The sequence below is a fragment of the Pipra filicauda genome, unplaced genomic scaffold (genome assembly GCF_003945595.2).
Source record: "Pipra filicauda isolate LSUMZ 115617 unplaced genomic scaffold, ASM394559v2 scaffold58_size5111680_pilon, whole genome shotgun sequence".
Lineage (NCBI taxonomy): Eukaryota > Metazoa > Chordata > Aves > Passeriformes > Pipridae > Pipra > Pipra filicauda.
The window spans coordinates 547708-571120 of record NW_024104742.1 but is presented as its reverse complement, the minus strand read 5'-3'; the positions used below and the strand labels follow the sequence as shown (position 1 = coordinate 571120).

General features: G+C 44.0%; 1 protein-coding gene across 7 annotated transcripts in view; it reads right to left on the bottom strand.

Moving 5' to 3' along the window:
* Positions 1-3652: 3652 nt before the first annotated feature.
* MBNL3 (muscleblind like splicing regulator 3) overlaps positions 3653-23413 on the bottom strand; it is an 89815-nt gene continuing 70054 nt past the window's right edge. For 4 of the 7 annotated variants that reach the window (XM_039387828.1, XM_027746529.2, XM_039387830.1 and 1 more), the window contains 7 exons: positions 22688-22888; positions 21056-21292; positions 14085-14235; positions 11781-11816; positions 9584-9678; positions 8071-8144; positions 3653-6871 (listed from right to left, as the gene is read on the bottom strand). In XM_039387828.1, the coding sequence (XP_039243762.1) occupies positions 8088-8144; positions 9584-9678; positions 11781-11816; positions 14085-14235; positions 21056-21292; positions 22688-22888 (777 nt within the window). In that variant the 3' untranslated portion in view covers positions 3653-6871; positions 8071-8087. The remainder of the gene's footprint in view (positions 6872-8070; positions 8145-9583; positions 9679-11780; positions 11817-14084; positions 14236-21055; positions 21293-22687; positions 22889-23413) is intronic. The other 3 variants (XR_005565974.1, XM_039387829.1, XR_005565975.1) reach the window with 3 other exon arrangements.

Sequence of the window (23413 nt, the reverse complement as noted above, 5' to 3'; positions counted from 1 at the left end):
GTCAGGTGATATAATAAAGGGTGGGGAGTTGGTTCATTTTCATGATCTAAAATAAAAATATAATAAAACCAAAGCTAATCAGAAAGAAAAAAAAAAATCCCATAATCCAATCTAAGAATGGTCTTATCATCCCCTCATCTGCTAGGATACAAAAGCCATGGCAACAAAATCATTTGGCTTCCACCACTATCAAATAGCATCTGTGTACAGTAATAAAGAACTGGAACCTTGTAATTCGGTGTCAGGTAATTCTCTCTGTTGTGTGTCTGGAAAAATAACTTCATTTTATTTAAGAGTTGTGTTATTTTTGCATGTTTAAATATCTCCTTTGAGAGGCAGATAGAGTTATTTTTGATGATAGAGGATGTCAGTAAAGATCACTAGCAAAGATTTAAGCAGTGTTATCATGATCATGCTCATACCCCAACGAAGTCTGACCAGCTATGATTCATTTCGCATAGTGCAAAATATTTTTCTCTCACGATCCTAGAAATGAGAAAGAGCTTGATTACAGAAATTGATTACAGCAAAGGGAAGCCTTAATAACATGGGGGTATAACTATCTGATTATTTTGTATTAAAATCTAGGTTATCACAACACCACAAAGAGAGGCAACATCCGATTTTTCCCTGTTTTAAAGACCCCGGGGCTGCACGATGTCACGACTCTGACTCAACAAACCACTCACCAACACAACCCCGTGGTGCAGTGAGGGTTGGCATCGCCAGGAGACAGGAACCTCCGAGGTGCCAGGAGTGCTGGCTGAAGAGTAGGTCTTGCACTTGGCAGTGACAGCTCAGCCACCAACCCTGGGGCGGGTGGGAAAGGGAGACAGTGACATCGGGTGCCACCACCCACCAGTTCTGCTCTGGAGGACTCAGTTCATTGCTTGAGTCAAAACCAGCCTCGTGGCAAAACCAGCGACTTTTCTGTAGCAAAACTGGGACTTGCGTTTTGCCAAAAAATAAAAAATAAAATAAAAAAAAAAATCCAACAAAACCCTGAACTTGTTCCAATCAAAAATAAATGGGTCAACACAGGCGCTTCAGCTTCTTCAAAATCCCCTGGTACTGCAGAGCCCCGGCAGTACCAACACAAACAGGAACACGAGGCAGCTCAGCAGGCTGGGCTGGGGGCCCACAGCTGTGGGTGGTAGCAACTCAAAGGGGCTTGTTAACCCCAGCCTGGAGCATCCAGTGGCCACACTGCCATCAGCCTCCACCTCCCTGTCCCAACACCCCCCAGCAGCGCCATCGGCAGCACTGCTGTGTGCCTCTCAAAGGAACACCACGGCTGTTGTACAGCAGAGGGAACTGGCCCCAGACAATCCCAATCCATCCCTGTCCATCCACTGCTCACCAGTCCCTTCCATTTTGATACCTCGCACCAAAAGGTTAAAAGAGAGAAATCGGTAAGTTGTGACATCTCAAATTCCTGCTGGGATTTAAAACACTCGCCACAATGACAGTCACCTCCCACAGACAAACAGTTCCAGCAAGAAATAGGATTAGGTGCTAGGAAAAAATATGTGTGTGCTGCCATGGACCTAGCGGTCCTAATAGGATTCACCGAGAACACAACCTATCAGAAACGTGACCTGGGGTGTGTTTGAAAATGTAGGCTGATTAAAAAAAGTAATTTGAATCTTTGCTAGTGACCTTACTAATTAATTCCACACTGTTTCCCATTCTCTGTGCTGCAGGTTGGAGCTGACCTGTTATCAGTCTGCTGTATAATAAGCTATGGCAAACTACAAAGCTTTTACAACAGCAAAGCAACATCATGCTTTCAGATAAGTTTTATAGCAAAAAACTCCTCCTTTTCAAAGCCTTAGTAATACCTATCTCTTTTACAAACTTTTCCTGTATTATTACAGACTTTTTATATTCAAAATAAGTTCCAAGGATTTCTTTCGTGGACTATGTACATAAGTGCAAAAAAGGTGTGTCTCACACATTCGTACACTAACTGAATCAGTTTAACTGCAGCATATTTGTATCTTCAACACTGTTACGGGGTCATTCCACAATATTTTTTTTTTTATGTACAGTTTTTGCTAATATAAATTAGTATTAAAATAGTTATATGTGTAATTATTTAGCCCTGATCATAACGTAATCATGTGACTGCTCAATTTCTGGAAAAAAAGAAAATTGCAGGCAAAGCTACAGTACTGAAACGGATTAATTCTGAATTTCCACTGTGTGAATGAACGTGAAATGAAAGCAAGACCGGTCACTACGTTGTAAATACAGGCTGCCATGTTTCCGAAGTGAAAATACTGTGGAATAACCCTTGCCACACAACAATTTCTACAAGCTATAAAACCTGACTCTAAATCCATGTGTTGTAAACTTCTTGACTGAAAAAGTGACCTTAAAGACACAAATTCAGCGTTCACATGGGACTTTGGGATTTTAAAAATATTCAATCATATCTTTATCTGACAGTATCGAACTGTACCTTTAACAAGCTCATACTGTTACACATCACTTTTAATTTACATGTGAAAATTTCACAAATAATGTATACAAAGGTAGCCATGTTGTAGTTTTGTTGCCATAGCAACAACAACTTAATATAATTAGTTAACAATGAATCTATCATTGTAGGAGTTACATACAAAGTTAATTTTGTTCTTAAACTGTAAACTATACAAACTAGTTATGGACTGTATTCTATACCTTACCATGCTTCAGTGTTGGTTTAGAATATAACTAAATGGGCTGAATACATGTATTAAAAATTTTAAACTTTCTCTAACTCTCCTTCAAAATTAAATTCATTAGTTACTAAAGATATCAAAAAAAGCAATAATGAAAACCTTAAAAACTAATGATAGAGAAATGAAAATATATGACATGAATTAATGTGTTGTAGCCTAGTAACAATGTGTTGTAGCTCTATTTACATTTGGATTAGGCTATCAACTATTTTTTTTTAAAGTTATTACAGTCTTTAACATACAGTATATACTCTAAGGCCTTCAACAGGCACATGGTAAAATCAGGTCAATATCAAACTAAATCCATTCAACAGGAATGGGAAATTAGATTTTCCTCATAAATTTCACCTTTTTCAATTTTCATGTCTGTGAAATGTACAAGGGATAAACAAAACGAGGACTCCAGTTTCTCAATCGTTGTGTACCCGCGTGTCCTAGAGCTACTCTACCGCGCCAGCCACGGCCCGCGGGGCGGAGGGGACATCTCGACATCTCGCCGGCACACGCGTCTCCTCCTCCGGCCACTGCGCCCACGACACACACCCATCTCCAGCGCCGCCTCCGCGGGGGTCCCGGCTCCGGCGGCTCCGGCGGGACGTCCACCGGCACACGCGCCGGGAGGACCCACCCCGGGAACCCGGAATACCTGCGGTCGGTGGCCAGCCCGGCCGTGCTGCCCTTCAGGAACACTCCGAGCACGGTGTGGGACAGCGAGGAAGGATGGCAGGGAGGAGAAGCGCGTCGGAGTGCTCGGGAAGGGGGCCCGCGCGGGCTGGCCAAGGGAGGTAATGGTTTCTAGAACATTGCGATGCAAAAATACACAGTCAAAAATCATCAGCTAGAAATTTCCAACTAAAAAACACGGCTGATTGTGAAATCATGTTCCAAATTACTAAAAACACTGTATTTAACAAAAATAATCTTAATAGTTTTATGAATCCATTTTATTTTAAATCCCTCTTTTATTGTCTGCTTATGTTACAGTTTAGTAGTAGTACTTTTTATTGAAACTACTAACAACCTTTTCTCGTGAAAATGATCAATCTCAGCTTTCATTTTCCCTCTGCATGACCCGTTTTATCCAAGTTTCAGCATTTCTTGCATATTGTTTGCATAAGGCTGAGAGAAATGGACAAAGAGAAATAACTTTGGATAAATAAAAAATATAGGTTCATGGAAAGTGGGAAGCTTATAAAAATGTCACTAAAATTATATCGATTTAAACAAACTTACATACATCTCTTGTCAAATAAAGGATGATATTCATGCTTTTATGACATTTGTTTAGAGTCACTAACTAGCTCTGTGACTTTGTAATAGTCTATTTAGGAAATTTATAGTCTGGCGACTGTTTTTTTTTCTTTTCTTTCTTGAACAAAGAAAATTAGAGCAAGTCATTGCACAACTAGTTTAAATAGTGCTACCTCAAAATGGCATTTTTGCCGAGATTGTTTTGAATTTGGTGAAGTTTAGTGCTTCAAGCTTTTCTTTCCTTAAACTCATTTACAAATTAACACTAAATTTGCCAGCAATATAAAAACTGTTGTGGCACCTAATATAACTACCCTGAACATCCCTCATTGGACCTCTTTAATAAAAAATAATCCTTAAACGCGCTTTTTTTTCAGTGCTTTAAATGTGACATGAAAACAGCTGTATTCTAGGTTTACATTCTATGCACATCTATGCCAGATGTTTAAGTCGATAAATAAAACAGGAGGTTACATCAAAGTGTCAAGATATACAAAAATCCATTTAGCACTGAAAAAATTTCAACCTCCTTGAACTCATAAAGCCATACAAGCTTGAATGCATCCTTTCTGGCTTAAGAAGATCAGCTCTGTTCTTTGTTGAGGCACTGGCACAGGTTGTGCAAAACCCATTTTTGATACACAAATAATTTCAAACAGGAAGTACTCAAATCCACTTTTTCCACTAACAATGTTATGGTTTTGGGAAACAGAAACTCAGTGGTGAAAAGAACAGGTATGTGGTTGCCAATACAAATGAGAGTCATTGATTTCAGGCTGCTTGTGAGTGCAGATGGCTGGGGAACATCTACAGACACAAGTGACTGTCAAAACAATGGGTCCAAAAGGAGGTCTTGGGGGCATGTTTTTCCCCCCCCCCCAGGGTTTGGTTCAAAGTCTGCTGAAGTGAACAGAGAGATTCCTTCTGGCTCAAGGCCTTTCTGAGCTGGGCTCTTCAAAGGTTCATGTTATGAATGAGTCTCCACGGGCAGATGGTCAGAGCCTGCTCTGGGGCACACAGGGTGCACCCTAAATGGCCCTCTATCACTTGTGGCCCATGGAGGTACATATCTAGCAAACTATCTGAGCTCACACTGGAGGAGATGGGGCAAGGAAAACCTCTAATCAGGACAAAGAATTTGAAAAAGAGGAGAAAATGTGGTTGACAGAATTTGGCACTCTACAGGATCACTGTGAGCTCAGGGTCGGCGGCCCTCCAAACACTGGGAGTTGGCCTCTTGCTTGGTTTCAATGACAATTCTCTTTCTCCTTGCACGGAGTTTGGATTTACAGCAGCAAATCCATTTCTTCCATAATGCCAATGATACTGTAGAGCTATGACAGGGATGAATTTGGTGGTATCCTCAACCAAAATGCATTCTGCAGCCAGATTGTTCAGCAACGCAGCATAACGACAGGTTGGGCCGTCCAGGGTGCATGGGCTGAAATGGTTTAATTCGTGCGTATGAAAAGGAGGTATTGAGAACTAGCCCTTGTTGTGCAGCAAACATTGCTCTTGATCAAGTAGAAGGTGCCAAAATACATCCACTGACCTACAGGAGCTCCATTAAGACAAATGTTTATCTACGGCAGAAAGCTTATGCCGAGCTTTTTCCTGCTTTGTTACTGCTGTGTTTGCTTTAAAGGGCCAGAGATCACGGAGGAAAAATATCACCCACTTATGGAAAATGGTGATTAAATAAATGGTGCATGCTGACAAAATCTGAAGAAGAGACACAGGAGATTTCAGGCCGAAATGTTTCAGCATGCTTGGTGGAGACAAGCCCCAGGGCCTGGTACTGCCCAGCCTGGGCTGAGCCGTGGCTCTGGGCCCACTCCAGCTAAAGGATGGCATCTGCTCCTCTCCAACGCAATGAGGTTTTGCCCAACTGAAGCTGTCTCACATCACCACCTTTTTTCTGTTGTTTGTTTTGACTGCACCATGAGAACAGCGAGAGAGATTGTGCGCCGTGTTCAGCTGAGAATGCACTTCAATGGACAACAGAGCTGCAGAAATCCCTTGATGCTTTCCCCTGTCTGAGCAAATTGTTCCTGTCCCCTTACTGAGCCTGGGGTTCTGTGGTGGTTTTTTTTTTTTTTTTCCAAAAGTTTCCAGAATCAGCTCACTGTACTGAAAGGAATACCCTGAGCTGGACTAAAATGACAGCTGTCCTTTCATATCACTTGTACTAAAAATTTGGAGACTATTTGAAGGCAAATTTTAAATGATAAAAGGAACATTTAACACAAGCAACTTTAGCTGACATTAACAGCAAAATCCAGCAAAGGGCAGAACATTCCTGTGTCATGTTTTTCAAGCACATAATTCCTGTTTCCCACAATAACATTTTTAGTAAAAAACAAACAAAACCCCATAAAACCTACAGTATATGAAAACTTAAGACATAACAATAATGAAAAAATGGTATTGAGTATACTTGATAATGATGTACACTTTAAAACAAATCAATAGACTATGATGTAAACAAAACAGTAAGATAACACTTTAAAAACAAGACAAACATTTATCCATCGATAGTATACAGTAAACCAACAGTCCGCTGTGCAGATGCACTTATCAGGATGGTAGTCATAAAATGATTAAGTGTGTTAAAGTAATGTGTTATAAAAGTCTATTATAATTTCCTACTTGTATATCTCATATAACAGAGCGCTGTTTGTTAATTGTTTCTATAGTGCTTTTTTTTTTTCTTTTTTTTTGACATTCCCATTGATCAGTTTTTGGTTAACATGTAGGCTGCAACAGGCTTACTGTAGAGGTGGTAGAGAACGATAGAGGGAGGAGGGGATATATACAGAAAGGCCATGCGCAGCTTCCCACCAAGAAGTCCTGGTGCTCCATAATTTTACTGTTCAGAATTTCAACATGGTCTGCTGCAGGGAAAAGAAAAAACAACAACAACAAAGAAAGAGTGAGAAGTCAATACATCTATATTTTAAGTGGCATTCTAAGAAGATACATTTACATCCTCACTGCATTGCCCAAGAGGTTGTCATTAGTATGTTGCAGAGAGAAAACATTTTATTGCGTTAATTTTCTGACATAGAGTGAAATTGCTAATAACACACTTGGCATCCTCTTAAATCTGCTGTTAGGGCTTTCCCTTTCCCATGAACTTCACGCACACTGACAAGACAAACAGTGAAAGAGGGAGGCTGGCAAATAGTAGTCTGATTTTCGGACAGGATGCCAGGTAGAGAGTGACTAAGGAGAGGGCCGAAGGAATCCCTGATCCCCGTTAGCTCTTGTTTCCTTCAGACAGTCACATTAAATCTGATCCTAAGGAGCCACGAGTCAAAGGCAAACTGGGCCCAGAAACAAAACACAGACACAGAAACCCTGTGCTCAGGGGACCCTCTTCTGGGAGCAAATGGTCTCTCTTGGGATGTACTTGTGAAAATACTTCCCTGAAAGAACCAACACTTGTCTCCTGCAGAGTTACGCTACCAGGACCTGGCTACCAGAGGAAACTAGCAGCTTAGGGAAGCCCAGGATCTGCAGGTAGGATGAAGACTATGTTGCTTGTGGCATCCATCCTGGTCTTAAACCCACCATGAGCCAGACCCTCACTGCAGCTGAATAGCAGAGCTCTGCTCAGGCCAAGCCGGCCTTGCAGATGCACAGCAACTGCTGCTGACCCAATCCTGCTTACCCCAGGAAAGGAAATGTCACTAGGAGCAAAAGAGAAGTTACACCTTTTCGGCTGACTCATTACCAGAGCACGCTTTTGCCACCAACATTGCAAATCCCTGAGGCATCTGCAGGCAGCTGGGAGCCGTGCAGAGCAAGAGCAACCTGTAAACACAGCCCTTGGACCCGGGGGATGCACTGAGGGAGGCTGTGAACACCACAAAACAGGTATTTCAGACACAAGAAAGATTGTTCATTATAAACCATGGGGCTGGTCCGTATCTGTGCTGCAGCTGTTGAATTCCTGTTGAGTCAGCAGAGCATGAAGCCACTGGGGTGCCATGGGCTCAGTCCTTCTGCCTGAGCCAGCCCCACTTTGGGGGATGCAGTGCCTGTGTACAAAGCAATCCACCACAAAGAGAAATACCAAAAAGGAACTTACTGTTCTATCGGGAACTTCTACATCTGTGAAACAAACATGCTGCTACTCAGTTCATCTACTGATAACTGGGATATCTACAGCAAAAAAAACAAAGAACACAACACATTAAAACATTGTCTTGAGATTGGTCTGTTCATTCTCTCTTCAGTATCAAGTTAGTAAGTACGTCAGTGTCTTATAAAACAGGATTCATTCCCAAAAAGTCTTTATTTTGCTATACATTTAAGTACAACATAGCTGCACCACTTCTGATGCCCTGTGGAGTACATGGTGATTGTACTGAGATTTTGACTCCATAGACTACAAGACAGAAATGCCCTTAGACTATCTGGCTGAAACAGGACTCATACAGCCACAGAGTAACACTTCACAGGAATTTCTACTTTCTTCTCATGACCAATACGAGTCAGAGTAAGACCTGCTCTACCTGAAAATAACAACAAAGCACGGAAAAAGACTGGCAATTCCTACTCTGAGCAGTAATGCACTGCCTAGGACTTATACAGGCAAAACTCAAACTGAAAGCCTCATGACCTCGTGCTAGCAGAAGACTAAAGGATGCCCCTGGAGATATTACTGGCATTCGGCGTGGCTAAGAGCCTCCTACAGAGCAAAGTGACACCTTGATTCCTTTGCAATAGCTCTAAACCTGAGAGCATGACAAATAAAAATGCTAGAATAAGTATTGGGGGAAAAATAAACACAAGTGTTTGAAATGCCTCTGGTCTAAATGCGAAAAAGTTGTGGCACACCGAATTGTCAGGAAGCATCACTAGGACAAGTTGTGTATATACAGCTCAGGACTGGTGCGGAAGCAGCCATCACACTCAGTATCTTCAGAGGAAAGTTTTGGAGAGAATTATGGCTCGGCAGACATGCACGGAATCCTGTACACTTATGGCAGTGCTACGACAGCACGTACTGCACATCCAGAGTCATTTCTGTAGGGATGGGTGACATGCTACTGGTGTGAAAAAACTTTAGACTTCACAACCTCGTCCCCGATTTCTTGGTTTTGGTTGTTTGGAGATTTTTTTGTAGTTTTTAGAGTCCAATTTTGTAGTGGGGGGAGGCCACTTTGTGTTTCCACTTCCACTTTCCAGCCAGGAGAGGACATGCCAAAATACCACAGGGAAGGATGCTCAGGGTGGTATTTCTGCTTGAGACTGAAAGCAGAAGTGCCGCACGTCTTGCGCGCCAGTTACGCTCGGGAGTTTTACAGCCCATGTTTTGAGGACCTGGGGGGAGGTATGTTTTCGGAGAAGAGCCTGCATCCCTGCCAATCGCCCATCCCTACGCTCCGGCTGGGCTTGCTGCCCATCCCACACACGGCAGGACCGGCCCCTCACCGATCCCCAGACGCACACACGCACACACGCACGCACACGCTGCCTCTGCACACCCGAGCCTGCGCCGAGCGGGTCGGGACGATGCTCGACCCCGCACGGGATCCAGCCCTTGCCCGGTCCTCAAGATCTGAACACGTGAAAGAAAGCCATTGAAAGGGCCAAACCTGATTGGCGGTAGCTGTTGCAGCGAAGGGGACGCTGGTGGCAGGAGTTGTTGCTGCAGACACAGTGGTGGGCGTAGCACCGTGCATCATGGGCACTTTCGGAAGGGAACCATGGAAGCGACATACGGGAGGGTGGAGCGTATATATATTTTGTTTGTTTGTTTGTTTTTATGTAACCATGGCAACATGTGGTGGATTTGGGGGCGTGGCAGGAATCACAGCAACAAGCCATGTGACATCGTCATGAAGGACACATCGGGGCGCAGCATGCAATCACAGTGCAAAGCAAGACAGCGTTGGGAAAAAAAATAAACAAGAGAGAAGGGGAAAAGCCAATTACAATTATAATTAAGGAAAAAACCAAAACATTCTCAACACTTAGTACATTTATAAGCAGAACAATGATGTATTAGACTCCGAGGGCCAAATTTCCAAAGGGGGGAGAGGATGGGTGTGCTAGCAAAAGCCCACGTCAGCTCGCACCCGTGGGGAGTTAGACACAGCCAGTGCACGTTCCTTTGGGTGGGGACATTTTGGCAAGCGCACCCTCCCGCCCGCCTGGGAAAGCTTGTCCCCTTCCCTCCCCACCCCATCCCCGCCAGCAACCAGAGGTACATGATGCACTTTGCAGCGGCTGCCGCAGCCCTTTCACCAGGTTTTCTGGTCTCTCTCTAGCGGGGACATGTTTTGGCACGGGACAGAGCTGGAGGCACAGCAAACAAGTGGCTGGCGGCCCGAGCTCTCTCCATACATATTTCAGCATGCTCCCTTTCCACCCTAGTTCTAGAGGATTTGGCAAAACTCCCCTCTTGCGGGGTCGGGGGGTGGGGGATGGAGAGGGGAAGGGACCGAGAGGGAAGAATACACAAATGCATCTGAACAGCTACAGTTTGCAGGAAGAGCATCCAAAAGGACAACACAGCAGCAGGGAGCTCGGCAACCTCCTGAAGCTGCGCGTCCCACAGAGCACAATACCGGAGGGGGATGCTCTGGTGCACACACGGGCATCCCCCAAACCCTGGGGGATTTTGCTGGGCCAAGGCACCCGCAAGAAGGCCCAGCCATCCCCACAAACATGCGGTGGGGAAGCACACTTGCCTTCCCCTCCACCCCAGCAGGCATGTCCAGCCCCAGCAGGGAAGGAGCGTGTGCCTGTGGGCTGGCCATACTCCGGCTGTGAGATGTTAGAGCGTGTGGGTTGGGGTTTCCTACAGACAGAAGTGTGTTTGAAGGACTCAGCTCCCCGTCATGCAAGCGGTGTGTCCTCCCTGTGCTATAGGGATGGGGAGGTTCAAGAGCAGAGTGCTTAGTCAGTCATGCCAAAGCTTTCAGACCTGCTCTTGGAAAGCCTTGTGCCCTCCCCTCCTGCTCCCGCCTCTCTCCCTCTGGCTGAAGCGGGCACACACCTGGATGCTGGTGGTCTTGTATAACCTTGGCTGGAGGATGAAAGCTCAGCTTTCACCCGCCCTGCTGTGCCCAGCAGCTGTAGACGGAGGGGAAGGTCCTCAAAGGCCTGCACAGGTTTCAATAAGACCCAGATGCTGAGCCTGAACATAGTGGTTCCTGCAGCACTAAGTAGCATGTTCTCAGCCCTGCCACCTCATTGCATCCCATGTGCATATACAGTGGAGCCTCCCTACCATCCCCTGTACCTGCACACCTGACACTACCCTACAGAGATGACTCTTCAGCCAGTCCATGGTCCAAGCCCTGCTTCTCTCGCTGTACAAGCAGTGCCCTGCTCTGTCAGAGGGGCTGACCCCAGACATGTTCCTCCTTAGCACCTTTGTTAAACCAGTCTTCTAAAATGTCCTCAAAAGGACTACCAAAAATCCAAACTCTAATCTGCCTGATGCTTGATACAAAAAAAAAAAAACCAAACCAACAGGATCCTCCCATTGCTATTTCCTTTTGATAGATGACTTAAATGGGTTGTAAAGGCATTTTAAGTGACAAATTTTTGTCTCTGCAGCGGAACTAAATAGGGGTGGGAACACATCACCTTGGATTCTCTTATTATAATTCACATAAACACTGCACTGCACAGAAATTAAAAGGGATACAACCATTTAAGCCTCAAAGAAGACAGCGGATAGACAGTCACACCACTCAGCCACCCAGGTTCTCACTGATGCATACTAACTTGCAGTCTCTTTCAGATTAGGAAAAGTTGAGAAGTTTGTGTAGAAAAACCTACCAACGCTTGCAGTGGGTGTCATGCACAGAACTGACCCTGCACACCATGCATTGAAGCGTGGAAAGATGAACAAAAGGGATATTTCATTAGTGAAGCTTCAGTGTTAGATATCACTTTTAACTAAAAAGCAGGTATTCTCTTTGCAGCATTCAGTATTTAAGCACATGCAAATAGATTCTGCATATCGGTACATAAATAGTTTAAACTCAGTTTTAAGAGATCATAGCAAACCAAATTAATTCTTTAATTCTTGGGTAATAGGGAATATACTTCTTCTCCCACCTTGGTATCAAACAATATGACTGATCCCAGAAATCAGGGCTGTTTGGGTTTTTTTTGTATTGGGTATGCTGACTTCTTTCTGATCATGTCAGCAGAAAACAAATTGCCCTTAGAGGAATGTCATACTCATGTTAAAACTGACTTTCCAAAAGCAATTTACTCCTGCAAGCAGGGACTGGGATTCAAAGTCTCTAGTTTAAGCTGAAAGAGGCATTTTTTTTCTAGACTTAAAACAATTGTAGTCATGATGCCATTTTCAGTGGACACCCTGAATTCTCCCCCTGTGGCAACCCACCATGCTGATCTCTCAATAACTGAACAGTAGATACTAAGAAAAGCAACAGCTCATTTCCCCTCCCCACAGTGAGAGCTGTGACGTGCCACCTCTCTGCTTTGCCTTCCAGAGCGCTGCAAAGGCTGAGCCCAGATCTGCAGCCTGATGGGTAACGTAAATTCATCAGAGACCCATTCTCTGACTGGAAATCTGCTGCTCTGCCCAGCGTTAATGTCCTCAAGTGAGAGCAGGTGCCTGCAAGCAGACCTGTTACACATCAGCCCTGCGTGTAATTTCATTGCCATGAGATAGGGCACCCCAGTACGGCGAGCGCTGGGCAAAGCTGATTTATGGCGCTCGCATCAGAAATGCGTGTCCTTATGTCAACTTTGGCAACTGCGACCTCGAGGAAGAGGAGCATGCAGCCAGCTGGGGGCCTTGGCATTCTCAAAGGTGTCAGTGTTTCCTGAGGTACTTCACTTGGCACCCAACAGAGCTGCAGTAAGGTCAGCTCAGCCCAACCCCTTCGACAGCACCTTGCAGAGCACAAGGTGGGAGGCTACTACTCGAGACCCTTCCTCCATCTCTTCCTAGGAGAATCCACTTCCCTGGAAGAACAACTTGGCAGCTGCTGAGTTCTGAGTGTCTCCAAGGCTTCTTGTAACAGAAAGAGCACACGAGCACAGGGTTTAGGTCCCCACTCCACCTGAGAGTTTGGTCTCAGGACAGGACTGTCTCTAAAGCTTTTCCCCTGACCCCAAGACAGCAAGGCCAAGGTTCAGGTCCACTGTGTGTTCACCTCCAGGAGTCAGCCCAGAGAAACACTTTGTATATTTTTGTGAATATCATTTGGCAAGTAAATATAGCATTAAACATTAAAAGCATTGGGCATTAATTTTCTCATGATGCTCTGAATGATAATAATGATACTAAAACACGAGCTATCAGCTCTGGAATATTCCTAATTCAGCCACTTACAATGCTTACTACTCTAAGCAGGTTTTGTTTTTCATTTGGTTGCAGTGAGCAGATGTTAATTGGCCAGTCAGCAGTCAGTCACATCTGCCACATTAATATTTCCAGTCCTATATGGATTACTGAACTGCATCTTTCAATTTTACTTTGAGACCTTAAAGGTACAATAAAAGCTGGGAGTTAAATTGCTTTTAAAAAGCTTAGGGTATCGCACTGGTCAAAAGACAAGCAAGAGGGAAATATATGCCTTTAAAGAGGATTATGTAATTCGTATTTACTAAAGACGAACCATTCCCTCTATAAACATCACAGCTGCTGGAATATGTAGGTCACTGAGACAGAAGCTCATGAAGATACCTGCAGCTTCAAGAGAGCAGGCACAGAAGTCCATAAGACATTTTAATATGAGTGCGTAAGAGCGTTACGTAAGAGTTAAAGAATTAATTTGGGATTAACCAGTTGAACCATAAGGAGGAGAAACAGAAAGTATGAATTCAAGAAACATGCAGACATTTTTCTTAGTTTGACTGCTTAAAAAAACCCCAAACCACACAAAAAAATGCTAAGAAGGGACTTTTACAAGTGAAAAGCTCTGAATTGTAGTACGTGAAGGGAAAAAAAGTCAAACAGATGTTAATTTTTCATCCATTTTTAACATGAAACTACACACCAATACTCTTTTGCTAAGGACTCTTACAAATCTGCTCATTAGCTGAACACTGAGGTCATAAAATAAACAACCATGATGGTGGGGAAAGCAAGGAGATGCTTACCTGTGGGGATGAATGTAGGCTGTTGCAACTGCATGTTGGCTAGAGCCTGTTGGTAGTGGAAAACGCTTGGGTTAAAGACTGTGGTGGCACCATTGTTTTTTTCAAGTGCTGGCCTCTTTGGTAAAGGTTGAAGTGCACCAGGCGGCAGGGCCTGTGGATAAGGGATCATTAAAGACAAGTGGAGTAAATAAAGGGGCCCAGATGTAGGTCATGCATGCAATAAATAATAGGGGGTCTTGGCTGCAAATCACCTGCAACTGTGATCAACTTAGAGAGACAGGAAAGAGAAGAGCAGCTAAGTCACAGTACAAGTAGTAGATGAAACAACAGCTTCACTAGGTAAGCAGTTAGTAAATGCACTAGGAGAAGGGGGAGAGTCCAGAAGGAGGAGGGATGCTAACAAGCTTTTTCAGCAGGACTGACTTGGGCACAGAGGTAAAAAAAAGCATGAGGAGAAGGAAGGGGAGAGCTGATCACCTGGGTAGGGTGCTACAAAGAGCAGTTGCAGGCAACAAGCATTAAAAACCCCAAAACAAACAGGTAAGAAAAATATAGTAGATGACTATTTTAAAACAGTAAGATTAGCCTAAGCAACAAATGCCATGGAAAAAAAGGGAAGTTTGCCTCTGGTTCAACACCTGCCTACATGTATGTGTGCATGTGTGGAAATGTGCACACTGTGTGCAGCCAACCCAAGTGTCCAGGTGGTAAAGCAGTAGCTGTTGCCAATCACGCACATAACATTACATTTACTGTAAAATGCATTTCCACTTGTTAGTAGAGAGGCTGAGCAACATGGTCAAGACCAGGCCTGATTCTCCACTGCTCACACCAGCAGCACAGCCACCACCAGCACATTTGGACCTGCCCTCACTTTCTAGAAGGTGGCCTCCATCAGTCAAATACTGCTCACTCATTACTAACAGTGGAAAAAGCCATTGACAAATCCCCTCGTTTTGTTCTATCACACCACCAAGCTCCTTCCAGCCTGTTAAACCTGTTTCATGATCAGACTTGGTAAAAAGCATTAACCCAACTCAGGAACTTTTCTCAGTGAGTTACTCATCATTCACCCAAGCGTGTCTCAACAGCAAAGTAGTATGTCAGGTTCTTAGGAGACAGGAATGTTTTCTAATGATTTACAGCTTTTCATTGTACCCAAGTAGAAACCACATTTTTTTCTCCACATTGTGATAGAAAAGGGTCCTTTTTAATTATGCCCCGCAGTCCTTTTGCACGTAACGCTCCCATTGACGTCAATGAGATTTACGCACGTGGAAGTCATGCAGAATCAGGTCATTTCTGACTAGTTGTTAGTCTGTATCATGTAGCAAAGCAATGGTTGAAAAATAGGGTTATCATTCCTACTTTTTTTTTTTCAACAGGTGACAGTGAATGGTAGGCAATGGAGGAGGTTTGGCTAATGAAGGGTTAAAGCTACAAACAAACAGTACTCAGAAGAAAGGACACAGGTAAAGAGATTTTAAAGCATTATGAAGATCAAGACACAACAGAATGTAAGTGAAAGCTTGCAATAGTTTGTCGCCATCTAGAAACAGGTTTCACTTTAAATTTAATTTACTATAGGAGACTGCTCATCTGAGAAATGTTAAGTAAGATACTTCCAGGAAAAACATTACTCCATCCTACCTCTATTCACATGGTAGCTTTTGGGTGGTTTTAATATTAAAAAAGAAAATTAGAAGAAATTGCATCTGCAAAACTGCCCTCAGACATGCACACATCCTCTGCTAATGCTAGCAGGCATCCACTGGCAGCATTAGGATTTAAGCTTTCCAGATTTCTTCTGGCTGGTACCAGAAGATAACAGTCAAAGATGGGACAATATTCTCAGACACAGACGCCAAAATCTTTTACTTAAGGTCCACATTTTAGGATAAGGTCTTTGAGGTAAAGATCTAAGAGTTTTCATTTCTAGGTAAGCTCTCATTGGTGTCTATGTTAAATCTGACTGTATCTATATCTCATCTATTTAATGATGGCTACATGAATGTTCCTCCAGGCACAGGAGTCATCTGCAGCTTGGGAGACTGGAGTAGCCTCGTGTACATCAGAGAGGTTTTACAGATTAACACTGACTGAAGAACTTGCTGCTTGAATTCATGCTCCTTACAGTGCCTGCTTGCTAAACAATTATTTTCAGACACTTCCAAAATCTGCCTCAGAAAAAGAATTTACTAATTATAGCAAAGCAACTGTGCCAGGCACATAATAGACTTTTGACTCCCCGCTTCTTGGCCAAAGGCTGTCACCACCCCAAAAAGCACATTATCTCATAATGGCAGTGCCAAAGGCAGAACAGCTGAAGGCTTTGAGGCCTTGCCTCGGCTCTTCACAGGACAATTCCTGAGCCCAGTGCTATAGTCAGAACACCAACAGGCCATAGGAATGTCAAGGCACAACAGACTATCCTATAGTCTCTCCAGCATCACCCTTCCTTCTACCCCGCTCTAGCCCCTTGGGAGAAAAGAGCTATGGCAGTCCCACCACTGCTCCCTGAACATCAGCCAGGTAGAGAAACCCAAATAAATAAACGCAACATCTCCAGAGTAACTTATTCTGACTTCCTTTTCTGCCTATGCGTTTGTGTGCACACATGGGTACACAACCTGTGCAGCATGATCCGGCCACTGCACCGGTGAAAGGGTTAATTCAATTCAGTATCCATGTGATAGCCCTGCACTGATTCCAATGAACAATTTCCACTACAAAAATGCCAGGCAGCCTCTCATTTTTGGGCTAGGAAAGCCACATTCCTGCTGGAACAAGCATCTGAACAAAGAGGCTTGTGCCACTTCTCTGCAAGGCAAGGAAAGCAATCCTTCAGCAAGACTGACAGATAAAAACACACTGCATGCCAAAGTCAAAATTTCCCATGTGCCGGTTAACAAAACTCTCTTTATTTTTTTGCAAGACAAGAAATGGATTAAATCTTTGCAACAAACAATATAATTGCACCTGCAAGTTCCCCTGGCATAACAATCTCCTGAGATCAGATCACACTTTCATCCCTCTGCACTCAACAAAGAGGGGCTGGGTCTGCTGCTTCAGCCCCAGGTGTGACAAATACAGACTGATCTGAGAGGGCAGAGGTAGCCCCCGTTCCCTGGCAAGCAGCAGAAGCAATGTGAGCTGTTTCCTCTGAAGATTATACATGCTGTTATCACCACTGTGACTCCTCCTCTGGTGAAGTCTTTGAGAAGAGTTCAGAGGAGGCGACATATTCCAACAACATGGTTGCAAGCCTTCCGATGCGTCAGAGCAGGAAGACTATTAACAAGTGACTTATCTCATGGGGTTTTGTTCAGTGGGGGAGTAAAAGGCTCTCCCATTCTCTGCCAGACCGTGTCTCCTCAGAGACGTGGCTCCTGGAGAGGGCAGCGAGGCACTGTGCAGGTCCTGCCCGCGCTGGCTTTGGGAGCAGCGGGAAGTGAGAGACTGCGACGTCATTTACAGCATCATTCCACCACTGCTGGCAGAAGCCGGTTCCTAGTAAGGCTTCCTACTGCTGCTGCCTAAAACTCTGATAAGGAATCCCTTGACTACTTAAACCCAAAAGCGAGTCTTCAGGGAGGATGGGGAACAGATCAGCCTCTGCTTCCTAGTTCTGGGAATGAGAAGCAACACCAGCTCGATGGTTTCATGGCTCCACTGTGTCCATTCTTCCTTTTTCCCACTGTAGCTGGGCAATAGCAGCTGGTTTTTTTAGATGTATTGAATCCCTTGTTATTTGAGAAAATGGGAAGGAGTTGTCTTCTATGAAGCCAGGACTGACAACAGACTGTGAGAATGGCTTTTGCCTCAATCTGAGCATCACAAAACCAAGTAAAACATATTATTTGAGACTCAGAAAATAAGCGAAGGTAGCTTATATGAAGACAGCTCGCAGGCAGAAGTTCAGGGAGCAGATCCTGTGCCTGAGACTGAAGCAAAAGGCACCCAGAGTTAGTTCCCTTTGCTGACACTGTCCCACTGCGACATGAGGGAAGGAACCAGACAGTTCATCTGAACATGCCACCTAGGTCCTGCACTGAACCTGCTTTAGTTCCCGGCACAGACCTCCAAGGACACTGCTTAGCCCTCTCCCCCCCTAAATCTCACTTGTGCCCATTGCACAGGAACATCCTTGTGCAGGGCAGTACCAGCATGGCACTGCCAGGCAAGGCTGTAATGTTGCAAATACCACAAAAAGTTGCTGGATCTGTCCCACACCACCCAGTCCTCTGGCATTTACAGCCCACTGCAGACCTAATGAGTTAAATTCTCACTGAAACACCGCATCTCATGACTCCAAAGCTGCCAATGTCTGAAAAAAACACTTCAAAAGCCAGAGCTGCCTCCCCTCAAGATTATTCACTGCCTCCAAAACACATCCAGCCTTCAGGAGGCAAAGCTCAAATATTAGTGGATGGTGTGTGGGGCACAGGATTGGCATGTCTGAACGCACACTGCAACATTTCTGGCTGGGATGGGCAGTCTCCCCGGGCACTAACACCACAGACCAAGAGCTTTCATGCAGACTAAGATGGTTACGTGCAAAGCAAGAAGGTGAAAGGTCCAAGTACCAGGTCAAAGGTTGCCTCGAGCGGTCGCTTCAGTGATCTGACAGCTGGCTGAGTCTTAATTAGCAGGCAGCGAGCACATGATGGCAATGGGCCAGGGAGGGGGGTCAAGCACAGTAACAAAAACAGCAAGCAGAGGTGTGTCAAGAGAGAGCAACAATTTGGGGAGGCGAAGAGAAAAAAAAATAAAAAAAGTGAATGCATTATACAATATATTAAAAAGACGAGGCATGCACAACGTGGGGTGGCTGGGTAATTACCTGGCCTAGCGGCTACTCAGCTATTTTGCCTCGGTAAGTTTTAAAAGTAAAGAAATGTCATCACAGGACATGTGCTTTAGGGCTTCGTCGCGGCGGCTGGCACAGCGGGTCAGGAGCGCTCGGGGATCAGCACCTGCAAGGGCACTTGCACTGGGCTGCAGCCCCAGTGCTGCAGCTACAGCCATGCAGGGGCCAGCAGAGCACTCGTGGAGAGGGAAGGACCACCGGACACGGAGGGAGCTTCAAGCACGTGCTTAAGTGCCATCCTGAACTGGGGACCGAGCCCGGCCCAGTTCATCCAAGCGCTGCACTGACTTCAGCCAAGCAGGAGTGAGTAAAGCTACTACTTGTGTATGTCAAGTAACTGCAGGATTGGGTCCCTCAGAAGTCCTGAATTTAGATATGAAGTCATTCCAAATCTGCTTTTAGAAGGTACACCCATTGTCTGTCATCTATATTTTGGTCCAAGAAAATGGGGCACCACTCTTCCCATTATTAAAGTCTTACACCTCAACAGATACAGTAAATGCATCAAACCTTGAAAAGTCAATGAATAATGTAGGCTGTTTTGGTAGCAAGGGTGATGCAACAAGCTATCAATAAATATTTTAAAGGTTCTAGTTAACGGCATACAAATAAGGTTAATTACATTTTTAAGAGAAGCCAGCAGCATGAATAAAACACGCATAGGCTTTGGTTAAGTAGCAGTGTCCTAGATAATTAGTGAAAAATAAAGATTCAATTGTAAAAAACACAAGAGTTTCATTTCAAAAGGTTATTTTTCAACAGACCTGGGTTCTTATCTTGACAATAATAAAAACAATCAGAAAACTAATAAATAAAATCTGCAGGACAAATAAATACCGTAGTATAAATTGGTTGTTCAAATTATATTCCAGGTAATACTGGTGCTACAAGGAGGGCACTTATTTAATTTCTAGAGTTGCCCTGGTTTTGCATTATGCTTCAGCACAAATGAAAAGCAAATTCCTTTACTATCTTAAAAAAAAAAAGGGTATTTAGAAAAATTTTGGTAGCCTCAATTCTAAATCAAAGAGGAGACAAGAACCTTTCTAATATTAATTTAAAAAAAATTTAAAAAAAATCATAGAACAGATGAGGTTGGAAGGTACCTCTGGAGATCAGCTAGATCAAAACCCTGCTCAAAGCAGGGTCAATTACAGCAGCTTGCTCAGGACTGCATCCAGGCAGGTTCTCAGTGTCTCCAACGATAGAGATGTTGTAGTGTTTGATCTTTTTTTGGTAAAGAAATTTTTTATGTTTAAATGAAATGTCCTGAATTTCAATTTGTGCCATTGTCCTATTCACTGGACATCACAGAGAAGAGTCTGCCTCCACCTTTTTTATGTCCTGCATCAGGAGTTCATACACATGGTTAAGATCCCCTGGACCTCTTCTTCCCTACCCAGCTCTCTCACCTCTGGAATAAACAGGTGCCATTAAACCGAATTTAAAAAAATGGCACACTCCAACTAAGAGTTTCATCTGGTAAGTCTTCCTTGACTCGTTTTCAGAAGTGTAGATACAGACACAATTCAAATTAAAGTGCAGTGGGACCACCTCTACCAGGTCCAAAGCACCAAACAGGTCAGGAAGTCACCCTTGGTTTGTGTCTTGTAATTTCACTAAGCCTTGGCAAAGGTATCAGCCACAAGTTTGTTAAGCTCAAACAATTGATATCTTGTCTGTTTTAAGTGGAAATTTTGCTACTGACTTTAACAGGCCAGGATCTCCCTGCAAGTGATCTAATTGTGGGATGGGCAGTCTTTGCTTTTGTTGTGTACTGAGGAAACTGAACTGATCCCTACGATTCAGCCAAGGAAGGTTCCAAGTGCTGCTGCACTTGCATTCATGTCACATCACAATGTCATGTCAGCAAATCACTGGGTTGGTCACCGTGTCCATACCTGGCAAGATGTACTGTGCCACTGAGGGCTTCATGCTGTGGTGAGCACAGAGAAAGGATGAAGAGATGGGATGCATCTTGCACATGCTCTCGGCTCTCTAGTCAGCCATTTACAAAGCTCTCTACTTTTCCACAAACAACACATATGACACGTGAAATCTCTTAGCAATGGAATTACAGCCTGAGAAGAGCTCTACTTACCATTGCAGCTGCAGCTGTCTGGTTCACCTGGTGTTGAGCTGCCTTGATTTTGGCTTGCAGGTGTGCAGGGGGATGAAAGTACTTGCATTTCTCCCTAGAGCATCGACCTTTGATGTAATCCATGCAAACTGTAACAGTATTTTCATTTGTGTCTATCATTGCAATATCTATAGGGTGAGCATAGCGGCAATCATTCTCACCACGTGTGCAATTTCCACGCTGAAACTCTCGACAAACCTTAAAAGAAAGTCACATTGTTGAGCAGAACATGAATTTACTCTTCATTCAGTATTTTCAACACAGAATATCAGTTCAGTTGGCCACATTAAAGCACATGTGTATTCTAAATCCATGCTCATCTGGGGTAGCACATATATCAACAGTCAAAGGAGCAACTGGTACTACTCACAACTGCTTCAGGGAATGAAAAAAACCACAACATTAATAAGGGCAATTACCAAATGCAAGTGAAATACATAATTTGTGCAGAATGGAAAGTGACCCCATAAAGACAATGTCATTTTGACAAAACTTGGGGAGCTCAGGATTCCTGCTCTGCCTCTAAAGCTTAAATGTTAATAACTCTGCCATTTATGTCTCACCTACATTATGTATTTGTTATGGAGTACACTCTTGGGTAGGACATTTAATTCTAAATGTTACATGCTGCTGTTATTTGCAACAAGTGCTTTTTCTTAAATATGAGGTGCCTCTTTCACATAAATAGTCTACTGCCCTTCACAATAAAACCCCAACCCTGGCATTACATGACAGCACATTTGATTACACAGCAATGTGTTTGAAGGTGTTGCCCAAATTACTAGTTTTATTAAGATCTTGCAGCTTCTCCTAAGTTATGACCACTGAAGCATCAGAGGCAGAAGAAAAGGTTTCACAAAATGGATCTGCAAGGTTTCCTTGTCTGAGGAGCTGAGAGAAGTTGTTGAGTACTACAGCTACATACCATGGCACTATCAGACTGAGTGTGGGGAAAGGTGAGACGTCAGCAAGGCAAGATAAAGCACATAATACAAAACAATGTGTTTTGAAATTACACCCTTCTCCACTACCTTCCTGTGTTATAATTTACACCTGCAGGGGCCTCTGAATTCAGGTCCTTAGCCCTTATCTCCTGCAGAGCCTCTGCTTAGGGTTTCAAAGAAGTTGTAACTCCTCTAACACTAAGTCCCAGCATGCCCAGCCATCTGTGGGGGGAGAGATGTCTTTCCAATGCCCCGCACACACCACTCCCATCTTAAAGCTTTCTGTAAAAGCTCAATAAACCTATCTCTAGACAAGGGAAGTGACTGTTACTTCCAAAACATCTCCTACTCAATTCAGCGTAAGAGCAGATCACCTACTTGCATTTCTTTTTTTGAAGTGTGGCAAAAACCAATCCCAACCCTGCTCTAACACCCAGTGAAATCAGAAGAGCAAATTCTCCCAAATTTCCAAGGATTTGGGATCAGGCCCCACAAGAGTCTGCTCTATCAGACATCAACAGCCCTGTGTTAGGAAAGCTGCAAATTAAACTGCACTGTGCTGCATCAGGTCATTCTAGCAGAGAGCAACAGCTGGGCCCACATGTCCTGTTCAGCCCTGTCAGCAGTATTGCATCAGATGTCCAAATACCTCCAGTTTATCCGTACGCATCAGTTTCTGCCCGGCAGAGCCTCCTGGTACTGTAACAGTGGGATTTCCGGAAACCAGGACGGGAGTATTTGGTAAAAGCTCTGCAGGAACCAAGCCCATCCCAGGAGAAACATGACTCAGGTAGGGACTAAAAGCCATCGTGGGGCTTGTTGCAAGCGATGGAGTCACAGGAAATGTTGTCTGTGTATGGAAAGAGGAAAACAAAAGTATTAGTTAAAAAGATCTGTCTTGGATTACCCATCAAAGCCTTGCATCACTTCAATCCTTTTAGACAATTTGATTAGCCACATCAAAATGCTGTGCTCTCCAATCTATTCATTTGTTGCCATTTATTTGCGATCCATTGGCTTCTCCTGACTCACAGATTTGTGACTCATCCTGAATACAAGGCATGTTTATTTGTCAGATCAAAGCATATTGATGATCTTTATAGTTTAATGACACAATTAAGGATTTCATGCCAGCAATTAGGGCAGGCCCAAATTAAACAGACTTCTCATTCCCAAATAAATGTCTCAGCTTCTGTATGTCTACATTGCAATGCTGCAGGGAGACTCCAAGGCAAACTGCAGCTTCAGGACCTGGAAGCAGGTAACCCCATCAGCTGCATGACTGAATTCACCATCAGCCTGCACCGAGCTCCATATCAGCATGGCTAGTGTGGCTCAGCTAGACAAAAGGGATCATTTAGAATCAAGGAGGTAT